Genomic DNA, 20659 nt, shown 5'->3' with positions numbered 1-20659 from the left:
AATGAACGATGCATTACAGTCATGCACAGAAAGTCTCTTTTGTTACTTTGACGTTGTAACGAATACACCACTCGCTTAATGCAACGGCATTGGTTCACAAATCTTTCTTGCCCAAGTGGTTATTTATAATTGTATAACGCTATATAGTTTGGTTCTATGAGTTGTTTGGTTCTATGAATAGTTTGGTTTTATGCCTTATCTAATTGACCATTTCAAGTTTTGGCTGTACATACTTACCTCATTTAAAATCAAATTGCTATGCCGTGGTGCTGAGACTTCCAGTGAATTTATATTGTTATACTGTGCTGCAGGGACCAAGAATATTTGAGTCCTGCCGGGTGTTATTCCTTGAAAATTGAATTCAAGCTCGCCATTTAATCGAAAATGCAAGCTGCTTTTACGATCTGCATTACTGATATTCGTTCTAATTATTACCAGCATCATTCTAAACTCAGCATCTGTAAGAAGTGGAGGAAAATATAGCATAAGTTTTGCTTCCTCAATGAAGCTGTCAGTGTATCTTAACATAAGGTATAGTGTTTGGAGTTAAATGTAAATTACAATCAACAATGAAATGAGCCTGTTATCTTCATTGTCAGTACAGTCAGAAAACAAAAAGCAGTGTCTATAATTTCTTCTTTAGGACATTCAAGACGGGAGAAAGAAGGGATAAGTTATTCTCAGAGTGAGTCTAAATACTTGCAACAGAATAGAACTGTTAAATACACCAGAGGAAGTGATGGTGTTAAATTAGGCAACAGCTTATATGTATAAATCATGGCCCTTCTTACATGCTTTCAAAAAGTTTCAATTTATCAAATTCCACTCATAAACTCCACAGAAGTTTCCGTCTATCAAATATCAGCAATGGTAAATAGACACTTGTCTTAAGAGCCGCATGGTGGCATCTAACTCAAAACCACGTGGTTGTGAAGCAGACAGCTTAACCACGCAGCAATACCTGCTGCCTATCGACTACGTGTGATGTCTGATATGGAATAGTCCAAGTTACATTAAGCCCATCACATAGAAGCGTCCACAACCAGGTAGAGATTTTATTCACACTCGGCAAATTGTTTCTGAGCAGATTTTAACACAGTATTTCTAGAGATGTGTCGGGAGCATTGTACAGATAGTATGCACTTATATTGTTTATTATTTTCTGGCGGATTAATCTGTAAGCTCATGGTAGATAACTAATATTCTGAAAATAAAGCTTAATCAGCAGAGAACGCGGCAGGTGGAATGACACAATTGTTAAAGCGTCGGACGAAATAACTCACGCTGTTTCTTCTGTCTCGTTGTCTTCTGATTTCATATCTCTCTAAATTAAACTTTACTTTCCATTCTTTGATGAAAGTTCGATAAAATAGTACATTCCAAGTACTGGAGTCAATAAAAGTACTGGAGTTCGATAAAAGTACATGTCAAGTACTGGAGTCAATTTAATAAGCTGCTGATCTGTGCTAGTATGCATTGAGGTGGTATGGGTAACAGAACCTGAATCTCTGCCTAGTGATTACTCTTTGAAGAGACAAGAGTACGTATTGCTGGGAAAGATAGTAACTCTGAATGATTCAGATTAACTGGAAATGTAAGAGCAATATTTTCAGATGTCCAACGCACCAACACTAACACCAGCATTACTACCAACAAAAGTAAAACACCAGCATTAACGTTACCAATCGCTTTCCCATAATTTGAAAAATTAAAAATCAAAAACAATTTTTTATTATTACCAGCAATCAAACAGGAATTTAAGGGCTGATAATTGATCGAGTACTGGTTGATTCTCTGGTAGACATTGATATCATACTGAAAAACAAAAGTTTCGAGTAAATAACATTGAAAGAACAGTAAAATCGATATTATTATTCATTTTGTAACTTAGTCAGAAGCGTAGAAGAGCCGTACCACAATAGTTATATTCTTAACATGATTTCTGTAACTGTAGGCAAATTGGCGAGAATATTCTCCGTTGTAGGAAGCAGTGCATAATGATATAGAGCCATCTTCACACCAGATACTTCTGATTACTTGTAACAAATAGGACTCCGCTTAGGGTACCCTATGACTAAGTGGTGATGTTTAACCGACCAACAGATTAGGGGTACTACCTACATGCCTTAATTGTTGTATGTTCTCAGGTCAACAATGATGAACCAAATCTATAATCAAAACCATTCCATCCATGAGCATCCTATTTATTTCATACCCAGTGCTTCATTTTTTCATAAAGATTGTTGTTATTCGTAGAAGGTCGAGAAGCTGCTTATTGAAGTTCCCTCGTCTTGTTCTACGAGCAAAATAAATTCAACCGAGATCATTATTTATGTTTCGGTTCAAAGCATGGTGTTTCAATCGCCTAATTGAAAAGCTGTTGCACTGCCCCCATAATGGGATACAGCTAGTTTTTGTGCATGTCTCTTTGAAGGACGCCAGTAATTCGTTCCATTTTAAGGATCTATATTTTATGAAAGTGCTAAGCTAGGATTCTGTTCTTTTTTTTTTTTTTTACATTACATGGGATTTTATATAAGCTGAAGCAAGGACACAAACTGACAGATTTATATAACATGCCTTGTGTCTTGAAGCAATCTTTCAGGCTCAGTGTATACCATTAGACTAATTTGAAAACCAGGATGTTGCTCTATGAGAAACATGAAGAAAAACGGGGAAAAAATGCGAAAAAAGGTTGATGCAAAAAGTGGAGCAAAAAGAAAGAAAGAAAGAAAAGTAAGGATCTTATCACTCGCAAGTCACACCAAGAGTTTACTCTCAGTTGTAACTGTCGAGATCCTGAAGCTTACCCGCTTGATAAAGGCAGTTTGAGAAGCCTAAGTTACAGCAGTGTTCCAAGGCAACACAATCGAGAAGAAAAATTATGTAGGTTTATGCGAAGGTAATTTGAAAAGCCGTTATGCAAACTACCAGTCTTCTTAACGTAACATCGATAAAAACAAAGCTACTTAGTTGGTTAGCCATGTACGTATGGGGATCAGAAAACCACATAAAATCGAGTGGAAAATCGTGGGAAAATCTACATCATATATAAACAGATGAAAGAAATCCACGTCATGCGTCGCTGAAAGATCACACTTTCTTTTTTAGATTCAAGAATTCCACCATACCACTTAATTCCTGATCCGAAACTTTTAGCAAATTCAAGCAGATGGTCAAATTTCTTTTTTGTCGAATTGGAGGACACCACCCTCACCTGACTGAGTAGCTATCTCACAGGCACTGGCCTCCACTCCGTTATATTATTTTATGCAGCTACATTAATTATGATTTCTACAGACAAAAGGATCGAAAATCTTGGTCTTCTTATTTTTATTCTTGTTCCGCTTTCTGCATCAACCTTCTTCGCGTTTCTTTCTCATAAATCAGCGTCCTCGTTTTCAAATTGGTATAACGGTAAGTCAGCACTGAGCCTGTAAGATTGCTTGAAGGCACATGGCATGTTATACAAATGTGCCAGATTATTGTATCTGTACTGCATGAAAATATTAGTAGCTCTTTTTGGATCTTTTCTGTTTGCCTTTCACTTTTCAATTCCTTCCATTTTCTTGATTTCAAATTCGGTGTATTGACGTGGTTTTGTATGCTAACTATGGAAATTAAAATTCAGTTTTGCTATAAATGAATAAATAAAAAGTTAATAGCTTCTAAATTTTACAGATGTCGCATAATTTTAACCAATCGAAAGCCACAGACATATTGGTGTCTGTTTCCATAGTAACAAGCCAATTTGTTGCTGTCCTGTCTAAGCACGTGTTGTTTATGTTGTGCTTTCGTGCTTTTACTCGTTTATTGCTGTCTGAGAAACGAACGGATATTTTTTTCTAATTTAACCTTCTCGCTACAAAATATGTATTGCTTACATGAGCTGAAATACAGATTTTTTGAGGTTTCTTTTTCTTTTTGTAATTTAACGTTCAATTTCAGTTTTTTGGGGGTTTTTTGAGAATTTTTCGCATTACATGCTTTGAATGTTTTATCGTCGTAATGTTGTCATCAGTCGTCGTAATGTTGTCATCAGTCGTCGTAATGTTCTCATCACACACAAAATGCCAGCTTCCAAGTATTATTTTCTGAGTAATTAAAAATTATCAAATTTTAAACCTCAGTAAGATTTTTCTAAATTACTTCTGTAATAAGTTAATAACAACATTAGATTCAGCGTGAAAAAAATTACATCAATATACCAAATTTGAAAATTTTCGCTTAATTTTAAAATTTCAAGTAGTGGAGCCAAACAGAATAGACTTCCTTTTTTTTTTAATTGTGCTTGTGCAAGTGGAAATATATGTTGTGCATAAATGTATGTATGTATGTGTGTATGTATGTATGTATGTATGTATGCAAGTGGAAATATATGTTGTATATAAATGTATGTATGTATGTAATAATATAATACCCCAACATTGCAACCTATTAACAGCATGGGTAGAGATTCCTTTCTTCGACCTACATATTGATAATAACGGACGATGATCAGTCTGTAGTCGAAAATTTCTACTTTTGGTCATACGGAGGTGGTCAGGATCCTTCCACAACACTATGTATGTATATATTTGTGCATATAAATATACGTGTATAATATATATCTCTATCATCTATCACACACATTTGTATATAATTGTTCACACACCCACACGTACGTATATATGAACAAGAACACAGTTTCATAAATTACATATTCACTTAGTAAAATGCTATTGTAATTTGCTTTGCCGTATAGTTAAAGATATTTTCTGTTAGGATTTCAAATAACAACAATAATCCATAAATAATTCTTTTTGGGTTTTTTTTTAGATTTTTTTATTCATTTATTATTCTTTTTGTTTGCTGTTTTCTTCTCTTTCGATGTATACAAATGTATGCGACTTTAAATACTAATCTGCGAGCGCGAGTGTGTGTGTGTGTGTGTGTGTGTGTGTGTGTGTGTGTGTGTGTGTGTGTGTGTGTGTGTGTGTGTGTGTGTGTGTATCTTGAAACCAAGAACTTGTGTACTGGAGCATTGTCCTCATGAAAAAAGACCACTTTCGTCAGTTTTCCTGGCCGTTTGGTCTTGATAGCCCTTTCTAACTTCTCCGGCAAGTTGTCATGGTACTCTCCATTGATGGTGTGACCAATTTGAAAATAGTCAATGAACACAATGCCTTTTGCGTCTCAAAAAACTGTGACCATCACCTTCACTGCAGATGAGACAACTTTGACCTTCTTTTGAGCAGGTGAGGCGGGGTGTTTCCACTGCATGGATTGTTTCTTTGTTTTCTGGTTCAAAGTTATCAGCTCAAGGAAACCAGCTAGATATGCCTCAAACAGTGTCAGGTTTTCCCGTGATTTGATCAGCCTGGTACACAATTTTATCAGGTGTCAGAGGACATGGCGTCCACCGAGCAGAAACCTTACTCATGCTAAGTTCATTTCAATCGAGTTTAAGTTCATTCAGTCAATAACCATTGACTCGATTGAAATATTAAAATTTCTGGAGTAACAATAGAATTCAATGAAAACAGGAATGTTGTTTACAACATTCCAAAATATAGCCAAACAATTATTCCTTTAGGTGCGGTCAAAGTAAAGAATCCTTGACGTGCCCACCAAATCGTTTTGTCTTAGCCACATACTGATCGGCAAAAGACACCGATAGACATCTGACTGTTCAAAGGAGACTTAAAATATAACTAGTAGCGACTTTTCTCGAAAATCGACGAAATTTGGCATCTTGAAGTTATCAAGTACTTGCAGAAAAAATTGTTTAGCCCTCAAGGGCATTCAAGCTGACATGGTTGCTACATTAGGGATGACGCTCCAATTTTATCTAGAGTGCAAAAATGAGCAGCTGGATTTAGGAGAGGAAGGGAGAGTTTTGATCGTGTTCGCCACTTGCTGATGGGAAACAGGTGATCGACTATAAATAAAATAGCCAATGCATATCTCGTAAGAGAGTTGAGAATATTCTGCACAATGAACTTGGCATGACGAAGGTTCTTGCTGGGTGGGTGCCACGTCTTCTAATACCTGATCAAAAGCGCACCAGGCTGATCACCTCATGGGAAAATCTGACATTTTGGTGGGGCAGATCCGGTCGTTTCCTTGAACATTTTCTAACCCATGATGAGTACCGGCTTCATCACTCTGAGCTAAAGACAGAGAGACAATCCATGTAGTGGAAACACCCCTCTTCACCTGCTCCAAAGAAGGCCAAGTTTGTTTCCTGAGCAGGAAAGGTGATGGCCTCAGTATTTTGGGATGCAAAAGACACTGTGTTTGTTGCCAATCTTAAAAGGGGCCACACTTTCAATGGAGAGTAGTATACCAACTTGCTGAGGCTGTTAGAAAAGGCTATCAAGACCAAACACTCAGGAAAACTAACGAAAGTAGTCTTATTTCATGAGGACACTGATCCAGCACACAAGCTTCAATGGCTGCTGTGAGTGACTGTGGTTTTGAACTGGTTGATCAGCCTCCCTGTTTTCCTGATTTGGCCTCATCTGACTATCATATGTTCTCCAGCATGAAAAAACACTGGGGACCAGTATCGCAATAATGAGGACATCATATCTGCTGTCGATGACTTTTTTGAGCAACAGGATGAAGTCTTCTTCATCAATGGGATCCAAGCACTGCAACACTGATGGAAGAAGTGTGTGGACCACAAGTGGGACTATGTTGAAAATATACCTCATTTGCTCACATTTCATGAGAGTATGTTGGTCAGATTATGAACTTTTCAATCGACCCTTGTAATGCTTGAAAATGGCGATATGGTTACGGCTAGAACGTCATTGGTTATAGGTCTTTTCAAACAGGAGTGACCTGGGGCTAAACAAGAAATCCTGCCAAAGGAGCCAGCCAAATAACCGTTCCTTTATCTGGGTGGTAGAATCAATTTTCCATTCTGTTTAACGCTGCGATCTGCTCATTCGATACTTTAGTATTTAGGCTAAGTGTTTGGCTCCTTACACAAGTCTTAAAGGTCTTGCGAAATGTCATTGCCGCTGCCCTTTTTTCTCTGATTACATCGTTTAATTTAAAATTAGAAGAATACTCACCTTTTCATCAAGGCACTCTGATCCATCTGTAGTCAAGTAAACTGTTTCTCTTTGGTCTATGCGTAAACAGTACCGTTTGCTACTTTCGATATGTATAATCAGTTCTGTCCCTTCGTTATCGCTTATGGTCAAAGGTAGTTTTCGGGGAAAGGTAGTTGTTGGTGAAAGGTAGTTGAAGATGGAGAAAGGAACGTTTGATTCACTGTATTTGACAACCAGATCTTTTTTTTAATTAAAAAGAAAGACAACAGAAGTCAGCCGCTTGTGTTCTAAATCGGTGTTCTAGTTTTTTTTTTTGTTTTTGTTTTTTTTTCATTACTTACTTCGGGAGACAAGATGGCCAATGAAAACTGGTGGAAGCCTGCCATACCTATAAATGACAAATTGTCAGAACCTGGTGGTGTAGAAGCGAGAGATTAATCGGTCTGTCTAAAAGCTGCCTCCCCTCAAAACTCTCCTCAGGATGGCTTACAGCAGAAGTACGACGCACAATTCAGTAAAGCAAATTGCTGTGGGTTTCGGAGACATTCGTGAATCTACCTGCTTCTCTCTCGATCAGATACGGTAGTCTCTTGAATAAAGGTGTTCCGATTGTAACCACCCCATTTTATCCTCAGACATTATAATGTAAGTACTTTTAAAAAGAAGATAAAATATGATCTTTTTAAAATTTTTCAAACGTACTCTGAATAACATCGTTCCATATTTAAAACGTTAGAGTGTGTTATGAGAGATATTTGGTTTCCTGGAGATTAAATATTCTTTTCTACTTTAGACACAAGGCCCGAAATTTTGAGGGAGGGGGCCAGTCGATTAGATCAACCCCAGTATGCAACTGTTACTTAATTTATCGACCCCGAAAGGATGAAAGGCAAAGGCGGCCTCGGCGGAATTTGAACTCAGAACGTAAAGACAGACGAAATACCGCTAAGCATTTCACCCGGCGTGCTAACGTTTCTTATTTCTTTATTGCCTACACGGGTCTAAACATAAAGGGGACAAACAAGGACAGACAAAGGGATTAAGTCAATTACATCGACCCCAGTGCGTAACTGGTACTCAATTTATCGACCCCAAAAGGATGAAAGGCAAAGTCGACCTCGGCGGAATTTGAACTCAGAATGTAACGGCAGACGAAATACCTATTTCTTTACTGCCCACAAGGGGCTACACACAGAGGGGACAAACAAGGACAGACAAACGGATTAAGTCGATTATATCGACCTCAGTACGTAACTGGTACTTAATTTATCGACCCCGAAAGGATGAAAGGCAAAGTCGACCGCGGCGGAATTCGAACTCAGAACGCAGTGGCAGACGAAATACCGCTAAGCATTTCGTCCGGCGTACTAACGTTTCTGCCTGCTAATTGTATGTGTAAGGCGTCTGTCAAACCAATAATATTTTCTGTATACCAGATCTTATTCTAATCCAGCTACACATCGTACATTCTGTAAATATCCGAAGTTGTTTAACACCATATTAATCCTGACTGTATATCCAATCCAGTATGGACCATCCTGTCTTTTTGTTTAGTCATAGTGTATTATATCTAGGACTATATTATTAGCCAATGTGACATTCTGAATTTCGCGATGGTAGAAATGTGATATGAGAGTGATTTGGCTACCATTTCTACGAGGTCGAACGACTGCTTAGTTGCTCTATTGGTATTTATCAGCATAATCATCATCATCATCTTTATCATCATCATCATTATTATTATTATTATTATTATTATTATTATTATTATTATTATTATTATCATTATTATTATTATTATTATTATTATTATTATTATTATTATTATTATTATTATTATCATTATTATTATATGCAATTAATATAAACAGCAGGTTGCAATGTTCCCCGCCCCAAAAAAACAGCTTATAATTATCAATAAATGTGACTAGGATGTTAAAAAATACCTACATTGCTAGAAATAAAAGCTAAAATGCTCTAATGCTGTAGTTAACGCACATGAATGAAAACATATACACTAACAGAAACCATGATTGTCCGAAAAATGCCAACCGATAATTCTTAAGACCGACGTCAGTTTCAGCAATGTCCGTTGCGGAATTTCAACTCAGAGCTGCTAGTTTGTTATTTATCACATGAAAAATAACTGACACATTTTTAGGGAAACTAAATTTCAATAAAAAAACTGAAAAATATTTTTAAATCTCGTATATTCAGTTTGGCTTTGCCAAAACAGGTTTTGCAAAAACAGGCTTTGCAAAAACGGGCTTTGCAAAAACGGGCTTTGCAAAAACGGGCTTTACAAAAACACAGGCTGTGGAAAACCATACTTAAAACAGGTTTTACAGAAACAGGCTTTGCAAAATCAGGCTTTGCAAAAATGGGGTTTGCAAATACAGGTTGTGCAAAAACACAATTTAAAAATAATTAGTTACGGAAAATAACTCAAATAGGTAAATAGAGAGAATTTTGAATAAATGAAGTTATGAATTGATGTTCAGGACGACGTTTGTAAAAATTCTCAATTACATGTCATATCATAGAACTCTCGCAGAAGAACAGTCTGATTAGTTTCTGATGTCATTTAGGTAGTCATCAGGAGAGTTTATTTCGTCCACACCAGAAAGAGGAAGAGAGAAATTTATCTTACCTCTATCTGTAAAGCAAGCGACGAACAGCAGACACTGTCTGGACTCATTTGCATATCAGCACATTTTTCGTATTAATAACAATCATTGGATTTAATAACAGGAAATTAAAAGATACGTTTTATCACGGTGCATGTACTGGAGAGGCCATCATGTCCTCGGTATAGCTATAAAGTCCTTTCTGTTCTACATTACCTCTGTTTGTTCACTAATTACTTCTACCATCTCATTAAACATAAACTGGTGATTAGATCCTGTGTCTGTAGCTCAGAATGTTCTGATACTTCTCTCGGATCTTAAAGCCCAATAAAACAACTGAAAATATTGATGGCTACTTAACAGAAAACATCAAGATTTGATTGGTTACCAAAAGGACCCCAAACGAAACATACCATATTTTCATGTATTCAGTATCTTTTTTATATATTCTCCCGCCAAAAATATGTAAAATTTTCTGTGGCATGCGCAGAAACACATGTGAGCGAAAAGAGCAGCCTTTGGCGATAAATAGATAATTATAAGCCTGACAACTTAAGTTTCATGTCCCAGGGATGTTACCTGACTAGTTTTACATCAAGTTGCCGTATCCTTCCACTCCAATAATCAGTTTCCCTTGTTCCATACCTCAAAATAGCAGGTCATAGTATATGAGACTGCGGACAAAGTGTTATTTTGGAGTAAATATATTTAGTGTGGAAGGGCTGGTCATATTTAAACGCAAGCTGCGCTTTCTGGATTGTCCGTAATTATTGGTTTCAAATTTTGGTAAAAAGTCAGCTATTTCGGAAGAAAGGCTTAGTCGATTACAAATACCCCAGTGCTCAACTGGTACTTATTTTATCGATCCAAAAGGGATAAAAGTTAAACGACCTCCGCGGAATTTGAACTCAGAATGTAAAGACGGACCAAAAGCCGCTAGGCATTTTGCCCGGTGTGCTAACGATTTTTAGATCACTGCCTTATTGTCAATTGAAAAACGTAAATGTAAAAAATATGTTGATCTAAGTTGAGATCCTGTGGTAATGGTATCATTAGATAAAGGTGATAATACATGCATTGCGTTGGCTCTGCCAAAATGCTTAAAACAAAGCCACACAGCTAATGTCTGTCCCTCTTTCCTTCACCCTATAATTACAGTGTAACACGATTTTTGTCCTTGAGTAGCAACTGTTGTTTCTTATTTGCTTACCCCTAGAAAGCATGAAAAATGGCTAATATTTCCTTCAAACTTTGCTTTTGTTACATTTACTCAAATCCCAAAGACGCCCTCTCAACACATGGCTATGATGCTTTCCCACTACTCCTGCTCATGATCAGAGATGTACATATTGTCAGCCACTAAGGGACATGCTCAAATAGTAAAGGTCAAACAACTGACAAGCCTAACGATATTTCTGCTTCAGCAACCCAGTGCTGAAGCTGTGTGAAATGTAATGGAAAATAAGTTAGTTTCAAAACATTGAGGTTCAGATCATCAAAGTAAAGTTTGAAGGGAATAGTAGTTATTTCCATTGATTTCTAGATAGAAGAAAATAGGAGATAATACTCACTAACCAAAAACAAAATAAGTTAAGACTTTATTACGCAGTGTAATAGCCATACAACTAATACTTATTCCTCACCCTATAATTATTTGTAATTAGTTTACTTTTTGCTTTAAATATGTTAACAACTGCAATTTTGTTTCTTCCCCAAGAATTCGAACTTCTAATCCAGCAAGTGGGAAACACTTTATTTTTCATGCTAGAATCGATAGTATATATACAGAGCATATTATGGGTTTATTCAGCTGAATAACTTCCAGCTTACTTGTATAAATATGTGTCTCATTAGCAATGCAAAAAGATAGCGAAATATTTCTGAATATCTATACTGTCCCACAGTGGGGGGTTTTCTTTGTATTTTATTTCGTGTTCTGTAAAATGAGAAGAGATTAAGCTATTGAATAAGTGTGAATTGCATAAGAAAAAGACACTTGACAACTTACCTAGAGAAGATTTTGTTCCATACACACTTACAGAAAAATAAGTTTGCAACGTGGAAGTTGTAATGTTCACAAAGTCTCCTACGGCGCTTGGATTACATATGAAGTTATTAAAGCTCAATCTGTCAAGTATACATTTCTGTGATCCGACTTCAATCTCTGTAAATATATATACGCATATTTATGTGTGTGTGTGTGTGTGTGTGTGTGTGTGTGTGTGTGTGTGTGTGTGTGTGTGTGTGTATGTGTGTGTATGTGTGTGTGTGTGTGTGTGTGTGTTGTTAAATACATATACTAATGTATATGCTTTGTGTATTTTCCGGTGACTGCAATGATGTAGCGGAGTCTCTCATGTCGCCAATGTTAAAATACCAACGACTTATATGCTCATGGCTTGTAAAATCATAAGCTGGTATGCCCGGAATTGCATACCTAAGAGAAAATTTACATAAGAAGTAAAAGTAGCTCTAGTGTAATAAATATTGTTAAATACATATACTAATGTATATGCTTTGTGTATTTTCCGGTGGTTGCCATGGCGTAGTGGAGTATATAACTCTCATGTTGCAGGTGTCAAAACACTTTAGAGTCATAGACAGGCGAGATAACTCACCCTCAATCCCATTTGAGAGTGATCGACATCGATGTTTCGCCATTTTTGTAGCTCATCAACATTGGGTCGAAGGTGAGTCAGCTAGTCAGTCCAGCTTATATACTCATGGCTTTAAAATCATGAGCTGTTATGCCAGTCGTTGGACGATTGGCTATATATATTTAATAATAGTGGTGCCCCAGCATGATCACAGTTTTGAAGCTGAAGCAATTTAAAGATTTAAAGATACTAGAGCTGTTTTTACTTCATATGTAAATTTTCTCTTAGGTATGCAATTTCCGAGCATACCAGCTCATGATTTTACAAGCCAAGAGCATATACGTCGTTGGACTGGCTGACTCGCCTTCAACACTGACGGGTAGGTGGTGCTGATAAGCCACAAAAATGGTGAAACATCGATGTCCATCACTCCCATATGGGATTAATGGTGAGTTATCTGACCTGTCCATGACTCTAAGGTGTTTTAACACCGGCGACATGAGAGTTATACACTCTGCTACGCCATTATAGCCACAGGAAAATACACAGAGCATGTAGCGTTCCATGGTAGTAACATCAGCAAAAAAGTACTCCATCTGGTGAAAGGTAGATATTATTTAATAGACATAATATATGTTTCTATGTGCTACTATTAAATTCTCCTTTTCATTTTCCGGTTTCTCAACCTACCACATTTTATATCTACTTCTTTCTCGCCTTTTCTCGCTTTTTATGTCATCCTAACGTCCCATTTTTATATCGTTATGCCATGTGGTCAGTGCCTCGTAAATGTGCTAGAACACTGGATGTGTTAAAAAATACTGTTTGACATGCTCTCAGCACATGTAACTAATAGTAGCACATAAAAACATATATTATGTTTATTAAATTATATATATATATATGTGTGTGTGTTAAAAGAGGGTTAAGAGTCTATACAAATCAAAGCTTATGGTTAAAAAAGTAAATAAAGTTGGAAAAGGCACAAAAGCATATTTTAGTGTATGTTTAATATTTTTGTTACAGTGAGTGATTTAAAATATAACCGGTTTCGATGTATCCCTCTTATCAAATATTAAAAAGGCGTTTATAGGAAGTCAAAAAGAAAGAAAATTGCGGGTTAACAGTTTGTACTCATGTTTTTAGTGCATAGTGAAATTTGACTTTTGAGTCACTCCTTATATATGTTTTGTTTTTGTAGGTGTGGGGGCTCACTAGTTCAAACTTCAAGAATTCTATTGGAAAGTCTTTTAAATTGAATTGGTAGTTTCTGCTCATGGTATGGCCAATTGTGTGTGTGTGTGCATAGAATATATTGTAAAAACAATTTTCTTTCCTTTCTTTTCTCTATTGAGAGAATATGGTCAGTGGTTAAGGATGGTCATTGAAAGAATTTAGAAGGAATTATTTTTCATTTGCTTGTTGAGTGTGTGTGTGTGTGTGGGGGGGGGTTATGTTGTGTATGTGCGTGTTATTTTGTCTGTGTGAGTGTGTGTGGGTGTATGTGTGTGTGGGTGTATGTGTGTGTGTCTATGTATGTGTGCTGCTTTTATTTTTTTTAGAAATATTTTTGTATAGTCTGGTTGGTGTGTATATGTGTGTGTGTTTTGGAGTTTTGGGGGAGGAATTTTTGTGTGAGTGTTATTATGGTGCGTGTGTGTGTGTGCGTGTTATTATGGTGCGTGTGCGTGCGTGTTGTTGTGGTGTGTGTGTGTGTGTGCACGTGTGTGTGCGCGCGACATTCTTCTAAAACACATAAAGAGCTACATACGAGATGACCTCGACATGCTAATTCATCTGCCAAAATAACCACACAATCATCAGCAAATAAACACACAACTGTTGTTGCTTTCGATGTAATCAGCCTATACACTAATATACCCCATGACTCCGGAATAGCTACAATCAAATACTAGCTAGACACACTCCAATCTGAACTGCCGACGTGCTTTGAAAAAGCCTTTGTCACTGACGGGTTAAAATTCATCCTCCCAAACAGCTATTTTACCGTCGATGATTCGGCATACCGACAAATTTCAAAAACTGCCATGGGAACGAAGGTAGCCCCTACATATGCCAATATAATCATGGGATTCCATGAACGAAAGATTTACAACTAATCCCTTCTCTTCGGAGACATATTCCATACACAACTCAAAAGTAATTGCAAAAGGTACCTGGATGATGGCTTTATCTTATGGCAGGAAAACCTGGATACATCGACAAGATTGAAAAATATACTGAACAATCTAAACAACAATATCCAATGGAGTTTAACACCAAGTAACTTGCCTTCTTGGATATTTTAATCACCAACAAGGATGGGAAGATAGAAACGGACATATTCTATAAATCCACGGATTCTAAATAATACTTTCTATTCACATCATGCCACCCAAAACACACCAAAGTGAATATTCCATTTAACCTAGCAAAGTGAATTTGTACAATAGTGTCAGACCCATCTAAGCGTGGACAAAAACTGGAAGAACTGAAAGACACTCATCCGATGAGCATTCCCACTAGGCTTAATCACCAACGGAATAGATAGGGTAAAACATATTGATATCCAGGAACTAAGGAGAACGAAAATCAAGACAAAGGAAAATATTTTACCATATGTGTCAACCTTCAATCCCAGAAATACTGAAATATTTGACCTCATCCATAAAAACCTTCCCATTCTACTTGAAGATGAAAATATGAAAAATATTCTTGAAACAAACCAAATCATCAAAAGCAAAAGGCAGCTCAAAACACTTAAATAAATCCTCACTGGAACAAAAACACAAACAAATTTCCAACCCAACGTTTCATTACGCAAAAGAATGACGATACACCGTCAACAGATCCGAGACAAGAGCACAAGAAACATTCCCCTAAGTGGTCACATTCAAAATCTTCCCCCTCTACAAGTGTTCGGACTCTTTCACCCAACAACAGAGAATAAAAAAGGAAAAACAATTCATCAACAAATATAAACCACTACTAACTATTGAAACACTCACCATTAATCAATAAATAAGGACCTGTCACACACACACAAGACATTCCGATAAAACCAAACATACACCTCAGTAAAACACACACACCAAAATAATGTACACTCCACAATAAAACACACCACAAATTACAGAACATATTTCCAAAAAACAAAAATCACACGTACATATGCACACGCATACACCACCAAACAGCAAGGAAACACACATATTTACACATACACCGCTAAGAATATATACACACACTACAAAAAACAAATACGTACACAGACGCACAGCAAATTCTTTAACAAATTGTGGTGGTGGTTGTGGTGGTAGTTATGGTTGTAGTGTCGTAGTGGCAATACTGGAGACAAAGGTCAGGTTTTAGTAGTTAAGAGGATGTCAGTGACTGTAATACGGGTTTAAGTTTGTGGTTGTGGTAACGTTTTAGAGTTTGGTCAGTTAAAAAAGGGCTGTTGCGTTTGAGCTAGGTTTTTGGACGATTTGTGTAGGTTGAAGTAGTTATGTAACTTTGTCTGGAGTACGATGGGGATGTTTGTGATATCTGCGTATGATGATGCGTACGGTTTGTGGAGGCATGGAAAGCTTGCATTGGTCTAAGTTTAAAAGGCTACTCCATTCGTCGATTCGTACATGCCAGATATATGTTTGAAGGCTGGTGATATAGAAGATAATTTGTTAACCAACATTTTGTGTTGTTTCTTGTTGGTTCTCGAGAAGTTTGTGTGTTTAGCCGCGAAGAAAGACGATTAACTGACTGATGTTAACAGTAGTTGGGTTGGTGCATGCAAGCTTCCTTTTTTAATATTTTGAAGTCATCATTTATTGTTTGTGAAGATTTGTGAGTTGTGTGGTGGCGAAATTTGATAGTCTGAGGCCAGGTTTTACTTGCTTGTTTTCATGACTCTATTCTGAGAGTGGAAAACAGTGCCGATGAGTCTTTTTGAGACCATTTTGAGGCCTTAGACAGACGGGAAAAGTGGGGAAGCTATCTCTAGCCTAAAGACCTGAGCCGAACACTTCTGTTCTGTTAGAGTAGAGTCCACTAAAGGAATTCAGTCTGTTACAAATGTTCAGGTTAGATGGCGTGGAAGTGCTAGACCGACCACCAAATTAAGTTTACGATTCAAACACAGTAAGAGTTCCTCCGAGATGTTTCTATTTAGTTTCTACTTTTCAAATTTCACTAACAAGGCTTTTGGTCTGTCATCAAAAGACTAAACTTTTAAAAACGACATCCAGCAGCTTTACAACTTTAGTTTAGAGCTGCTTCTATCTATGAGGCTGGGTTTTCATTCAGAACAATAAATGATGTTGAATGACTTGTTGGATGCTGCAGTAAATCAGAAACCTGGGTAAGCTATGTTTTAGTGTGAAAATCTATAACCACGAGATATTTTGTCATGTAGTGTTTTGGGATATTTTTGTTGTTTAGCATTAAATTTAGGACTAAATCTGTCCTAAATCATCAGTCATATACTTTAAACAACACACAAATAAATCGACAACTATTTGAAAAACTTACCTAGGTTACTGGCGTTATAGATAGACCACGCAGACTTAACAAAATACACTCGATATGTATCATTAAGCTTGATATCTGAAAGAATTAAAGCAGAATGGGTATTTATTAATGTAGTGATGACATAGGTAATATTCTAAACTAATTTTAAAATTATCGTAATTTTACATACAATAAGGTTACATATCACCCATTTAATAAATAATTTTAGCTAAGTACGGGAGGGAACAAACCAAAAATTTGATTTGATTGAAATTAATTAAATGTAGAATAGTCATGTGACTGAGAGTGAATGTATATTTAGTAAGTACGATGAAACATATTTCGGTGTTAGTAGAGCTTCCCAGAGAATTATACACCAGTGAGAAACTGTCAAGTCATAAAATAACTTGAGACATATTAGAGAACTTTAGTCAATAAACACTAAGTGAGGTGGCAACTTAAAATAATGACAGGAGTGGGAGAAAAGTGAGGAATGCATACTGTTTGAAGTGTGTAGATTACGAGGTGTGGGGCCCAATTGGGAACAATTTTGATGGGCCCCAGGTTCTCAGTCAATTGCACCAAAATCTATGGTATTATAAAAATATAAAAATGTCTATTATACCAAACCATGCCAAACCAGAAGGGTGCCAGGCATAGCCACAGGCTTGTTGACCCCTGTCAAACCGTCCAACCCATGTCACCATGAAAAAATGGACGTTAAATGATGATGAGGATGATATGCGTATATATACATACACATATTATGTTTATATTTGTGTGTGTGTGTGTGTGTGTGTGTGTGTGTGTGTGTGTGTGTGTGTGTGTGTGTGTGTGTGTGTGTGTGTGTGTGTGTGTGTGTGTGTGGTAACTTTCTGAAACATGGATAATTTGTTAATACATTTTATACACATACGTCTCAGATGGTGTAGATTACGATTATATCGGAATTTGCTGTGTAAAAGCATTTTACTCTATCTTTTAATTTAACTCAAAGGCAGCCGGCCCTCAAGGTGGTTGTTTAGTACACTGGAAATAGCAGTTATTAGGCATAAAAGCAACAGCCACTATTCTGATCTCTTAATACGTCGCAAAGGGAAAAATAATCTTTTGCAGTATACCAGAAGATTAGTTGATAGCACATGAAAAAAAAGAACGAGGAAAAAGATAGCCCTTAAGTGAGAGGAGACTCCGAGGGTCCACCCACCTCCGATTTCAGGACGTTACCAATGGTGCGAACAACATGAAATACGAATACGTAAACAAACGAGGTATATGCTTAAACAACGAGAAAAAATGTTGATGCACATATATTTATATACATATGTAATATATATATATATATATATATATATATATATATATATATATATATATATATATATATATATATATATATACCTGACAGTATATCAAAACCATTTATTTATGTTTAACAACTGGATGAATTTAATAATAGCATCTAAATATATGAAACGTCATGAAAATTGTTCAAACTGAAGTCCTTCTTCAGCGACATATTTTCCATTTGAATCAATACAGACAGTATCTATGAAATTTTCATTTAATGTCAGGTGACTTTTGGCCAATATGTATATATATATATATATATATATATATATATATATATATATATATAGTTCAAAAAAACAATAACAAAAAAACAAAGAAACAACAAAGTGAGGACGTGATATGGATAGTATTATTGGACGCTCAGGAAAGGAAAGAGAGAGTGTATGACGTTTCGGGCGTAGCCCTTCGTCGGAAAGATGGAAAGTTCGGAGAATGGAAGAACGGAGAAAGAGGAAAATGGTACCGATGCCCACGAGGTTACATTATGAAAAGACCGGAAGAGGAGGTGGTGGGGGAAAAGTTCTTTCTTAGACAGGAGAGTGAAAAAGGGAGATGAATATCTGTGCGTGTGCGGAAGTCTGCGAGTGTGTGTGTGATAACAGAACGTGTGTGTGCGTATGTATGTGTGTGTGTGTGTGTGTGTGCATGGTTTGGTGGTATATCTGTTAGTGTGTTTGTGTGTGTGTGTGTGTGTATGACGTAGTGGAAGAAATTAGTAGCAGGACTGGTTAGTGGACGCTATAGACAGTGTGGGTAGAAGGTCAACACGTGGTTATTTGAGTGTGTGTGTGTTCGTGTTTGTGTGGGGTTGTAGGTGTTGGGTACGTGTACGTGTGTGTGTGTATTTTGTATGTGCGCGTGTGTGTTTTTATGTGTGTGCGTGCGTATGTGTGCCAGGTATGTGTGTTATTTTGTGTGTGCACTCCTGTGTGTATGTGTGTGCATGTATATGCGGCTGTGTATGTAGGCGTGCGCGTATATATGGGTGTGTGTGTGTATATATGTGCGTTCGGCTATGTGTGTGTGAGGGTAAAAAAATAAAAATAAAAAAATAAAGAAAAGTGTTGCAGGGACGTAAAGGGGAGAGTCATAAGGAAGAGAGGGCTGCGTTGAGTCCGAAGGGGAAAGAAGAATTAAGGTTGAAAATGTAGCGTTGCTCCAAGTGGAGTCGCGAGGGAGTGGACCCATGGTGCAGGGCGAGGCCAAAAACGGAGATGTTAGAGGGAGAGTGGTTGGGCAGCTGGAAGTGACGGCCGACAGGGGAGTCCGAACCTAGCCGAACGTCCCTTAGGTGTTCGGTGAAACGGTCGGCCAGCCGGCGGCCCGTCTGCCCCACGTAGAGTTGGTTGCATAGGGTGCATTTGATGCAGTAAATAAGGTTGGAGGAGGTGCAGGTGAAACTGTGTGGAATGTGAAGTGTTTGTAGGTTCGATCCGGTGACAGAGGTAGTGTTGGTGATGAAGGGGCAGGTGTGACAGCGGGATCTGGAGCACGGGAAGGAGCCGGGTGGGGGTGGGGAGGAAGAGGAGAAGGTACTGCGGACCAGTAGATCGCGTAGGTTGCGGGCGCGTTCGAAAGCGGATAGGGGTGGGGTGGGGAAAATGGGGTGGGTAGTGGGATCGAGCTGGAGGCGACGGAAGGCCCGTAGGATCCTCCGACGGAGGGGTAGGGTGGCAGGGTGGAAACGGAGTGGGAAGGGGGTACGGTTAGGGGATTGGTGTGGGGGAGGAGAGAGGGCGGTGGTGCGGTCGATTCGACGAGCGCGGAACAAATAATAAATGAGTATGTGCATATATACGTACAGGTATGTGCATACCTACCTCTACCTGTATAGATAGGTGCATATCTGGGTACAGGACATTGCAAACAAAACGTAGACAAGAAAATAATAATAACCAGAGTACAGAAAACACACAAGCCACATAGATAACATTTTCCTTCATCAGCTACCCCCATTTTAACACCGGCGATTCGAAGAGTTGGACAGGACGCATCGTTAAAATGGCTCTTCCCATGGACTGCAAATTAAATTTGTATACACAAATTAAACCTGTGCCATGGAGGAATGTAGTGGCGGACAAAAAACAAGACAGGAAAACAAACGGAAAAGGCTATGCGGCAAGACGTGAAAAATTATGTGTATATGAACGCTATATATATATATATATATATATATATATATATATATATATATATATATATATATATATATATATATATACAGATATATATATGCATATATATACATATACATATGGATATATATACATATACAAACACATATACATATACACATATGCATATACATATATACATACATATAGATATACATATATATATACATATATTTATATATACATATACATATATGCATATATATAAACATATATACATATATACATATACACATATATAAGAATACATATGCATATACATATGTATACTTATACATATATATACATACATATATATATATATATATGCATATACATATACACATATATATATATATACATATATATATATA

The 20659-nt window shown here is 37.2% G+C and overlaps 1 protein-coding gene across 2 annotated transcripts in view; it reads right to left on the bottom strand.

Moving 5' to 3' along the window:
- The window catches only part of LOC106884345 (uncharacterized), a 106555-nt gene that overhangs the window by 60296 nt on the left and 25600 nt on the right, over positions 1–20659 (bottom strand). For both annotated transcript variants that reach the window (XM_089362651.1, XM_089362652.1), the window contains exons 5-9: positions 16801–16875; positions 11682–11837; positions 7065–7285; positions 1740–1815; positions 238–458 (exon numbers count right to left, since the gene is read on the bottom strand). In XM_089362651.1, the coding sequence (XP_089218777.1) occupies positions 238–458; positions 1740–1815; positions 7065–7285; positions 11682–11837; positions 16801–16875 (749 nt within the window). The remainder of the gene's footprint in view (positions 1–237; positions 459–1739; positions 1816–7064; positions 7286–11681; positions 11838–16800; positions 16876–20659) is intronic.

Source organism: Octopus bimaculoides, chromosome 14 (genome assembly GCF_046866305.1).
Source record: "Octopus bimaculoides isolate indiv1 chromosome 14, ASM4686630v1, whole genome shotgun sequence".
NCBI classification, from domain to species: Eukaryota; Metazoa; Mollusca; class Cephalopoda; order Octopoda; family Octopodidae; genus Octopus; species Octopus bimaculoides.
Note: the sequence above shows the minus strand (reverse complement) of the source record. Positions and strands in the feature narration are given on the sequence as shown.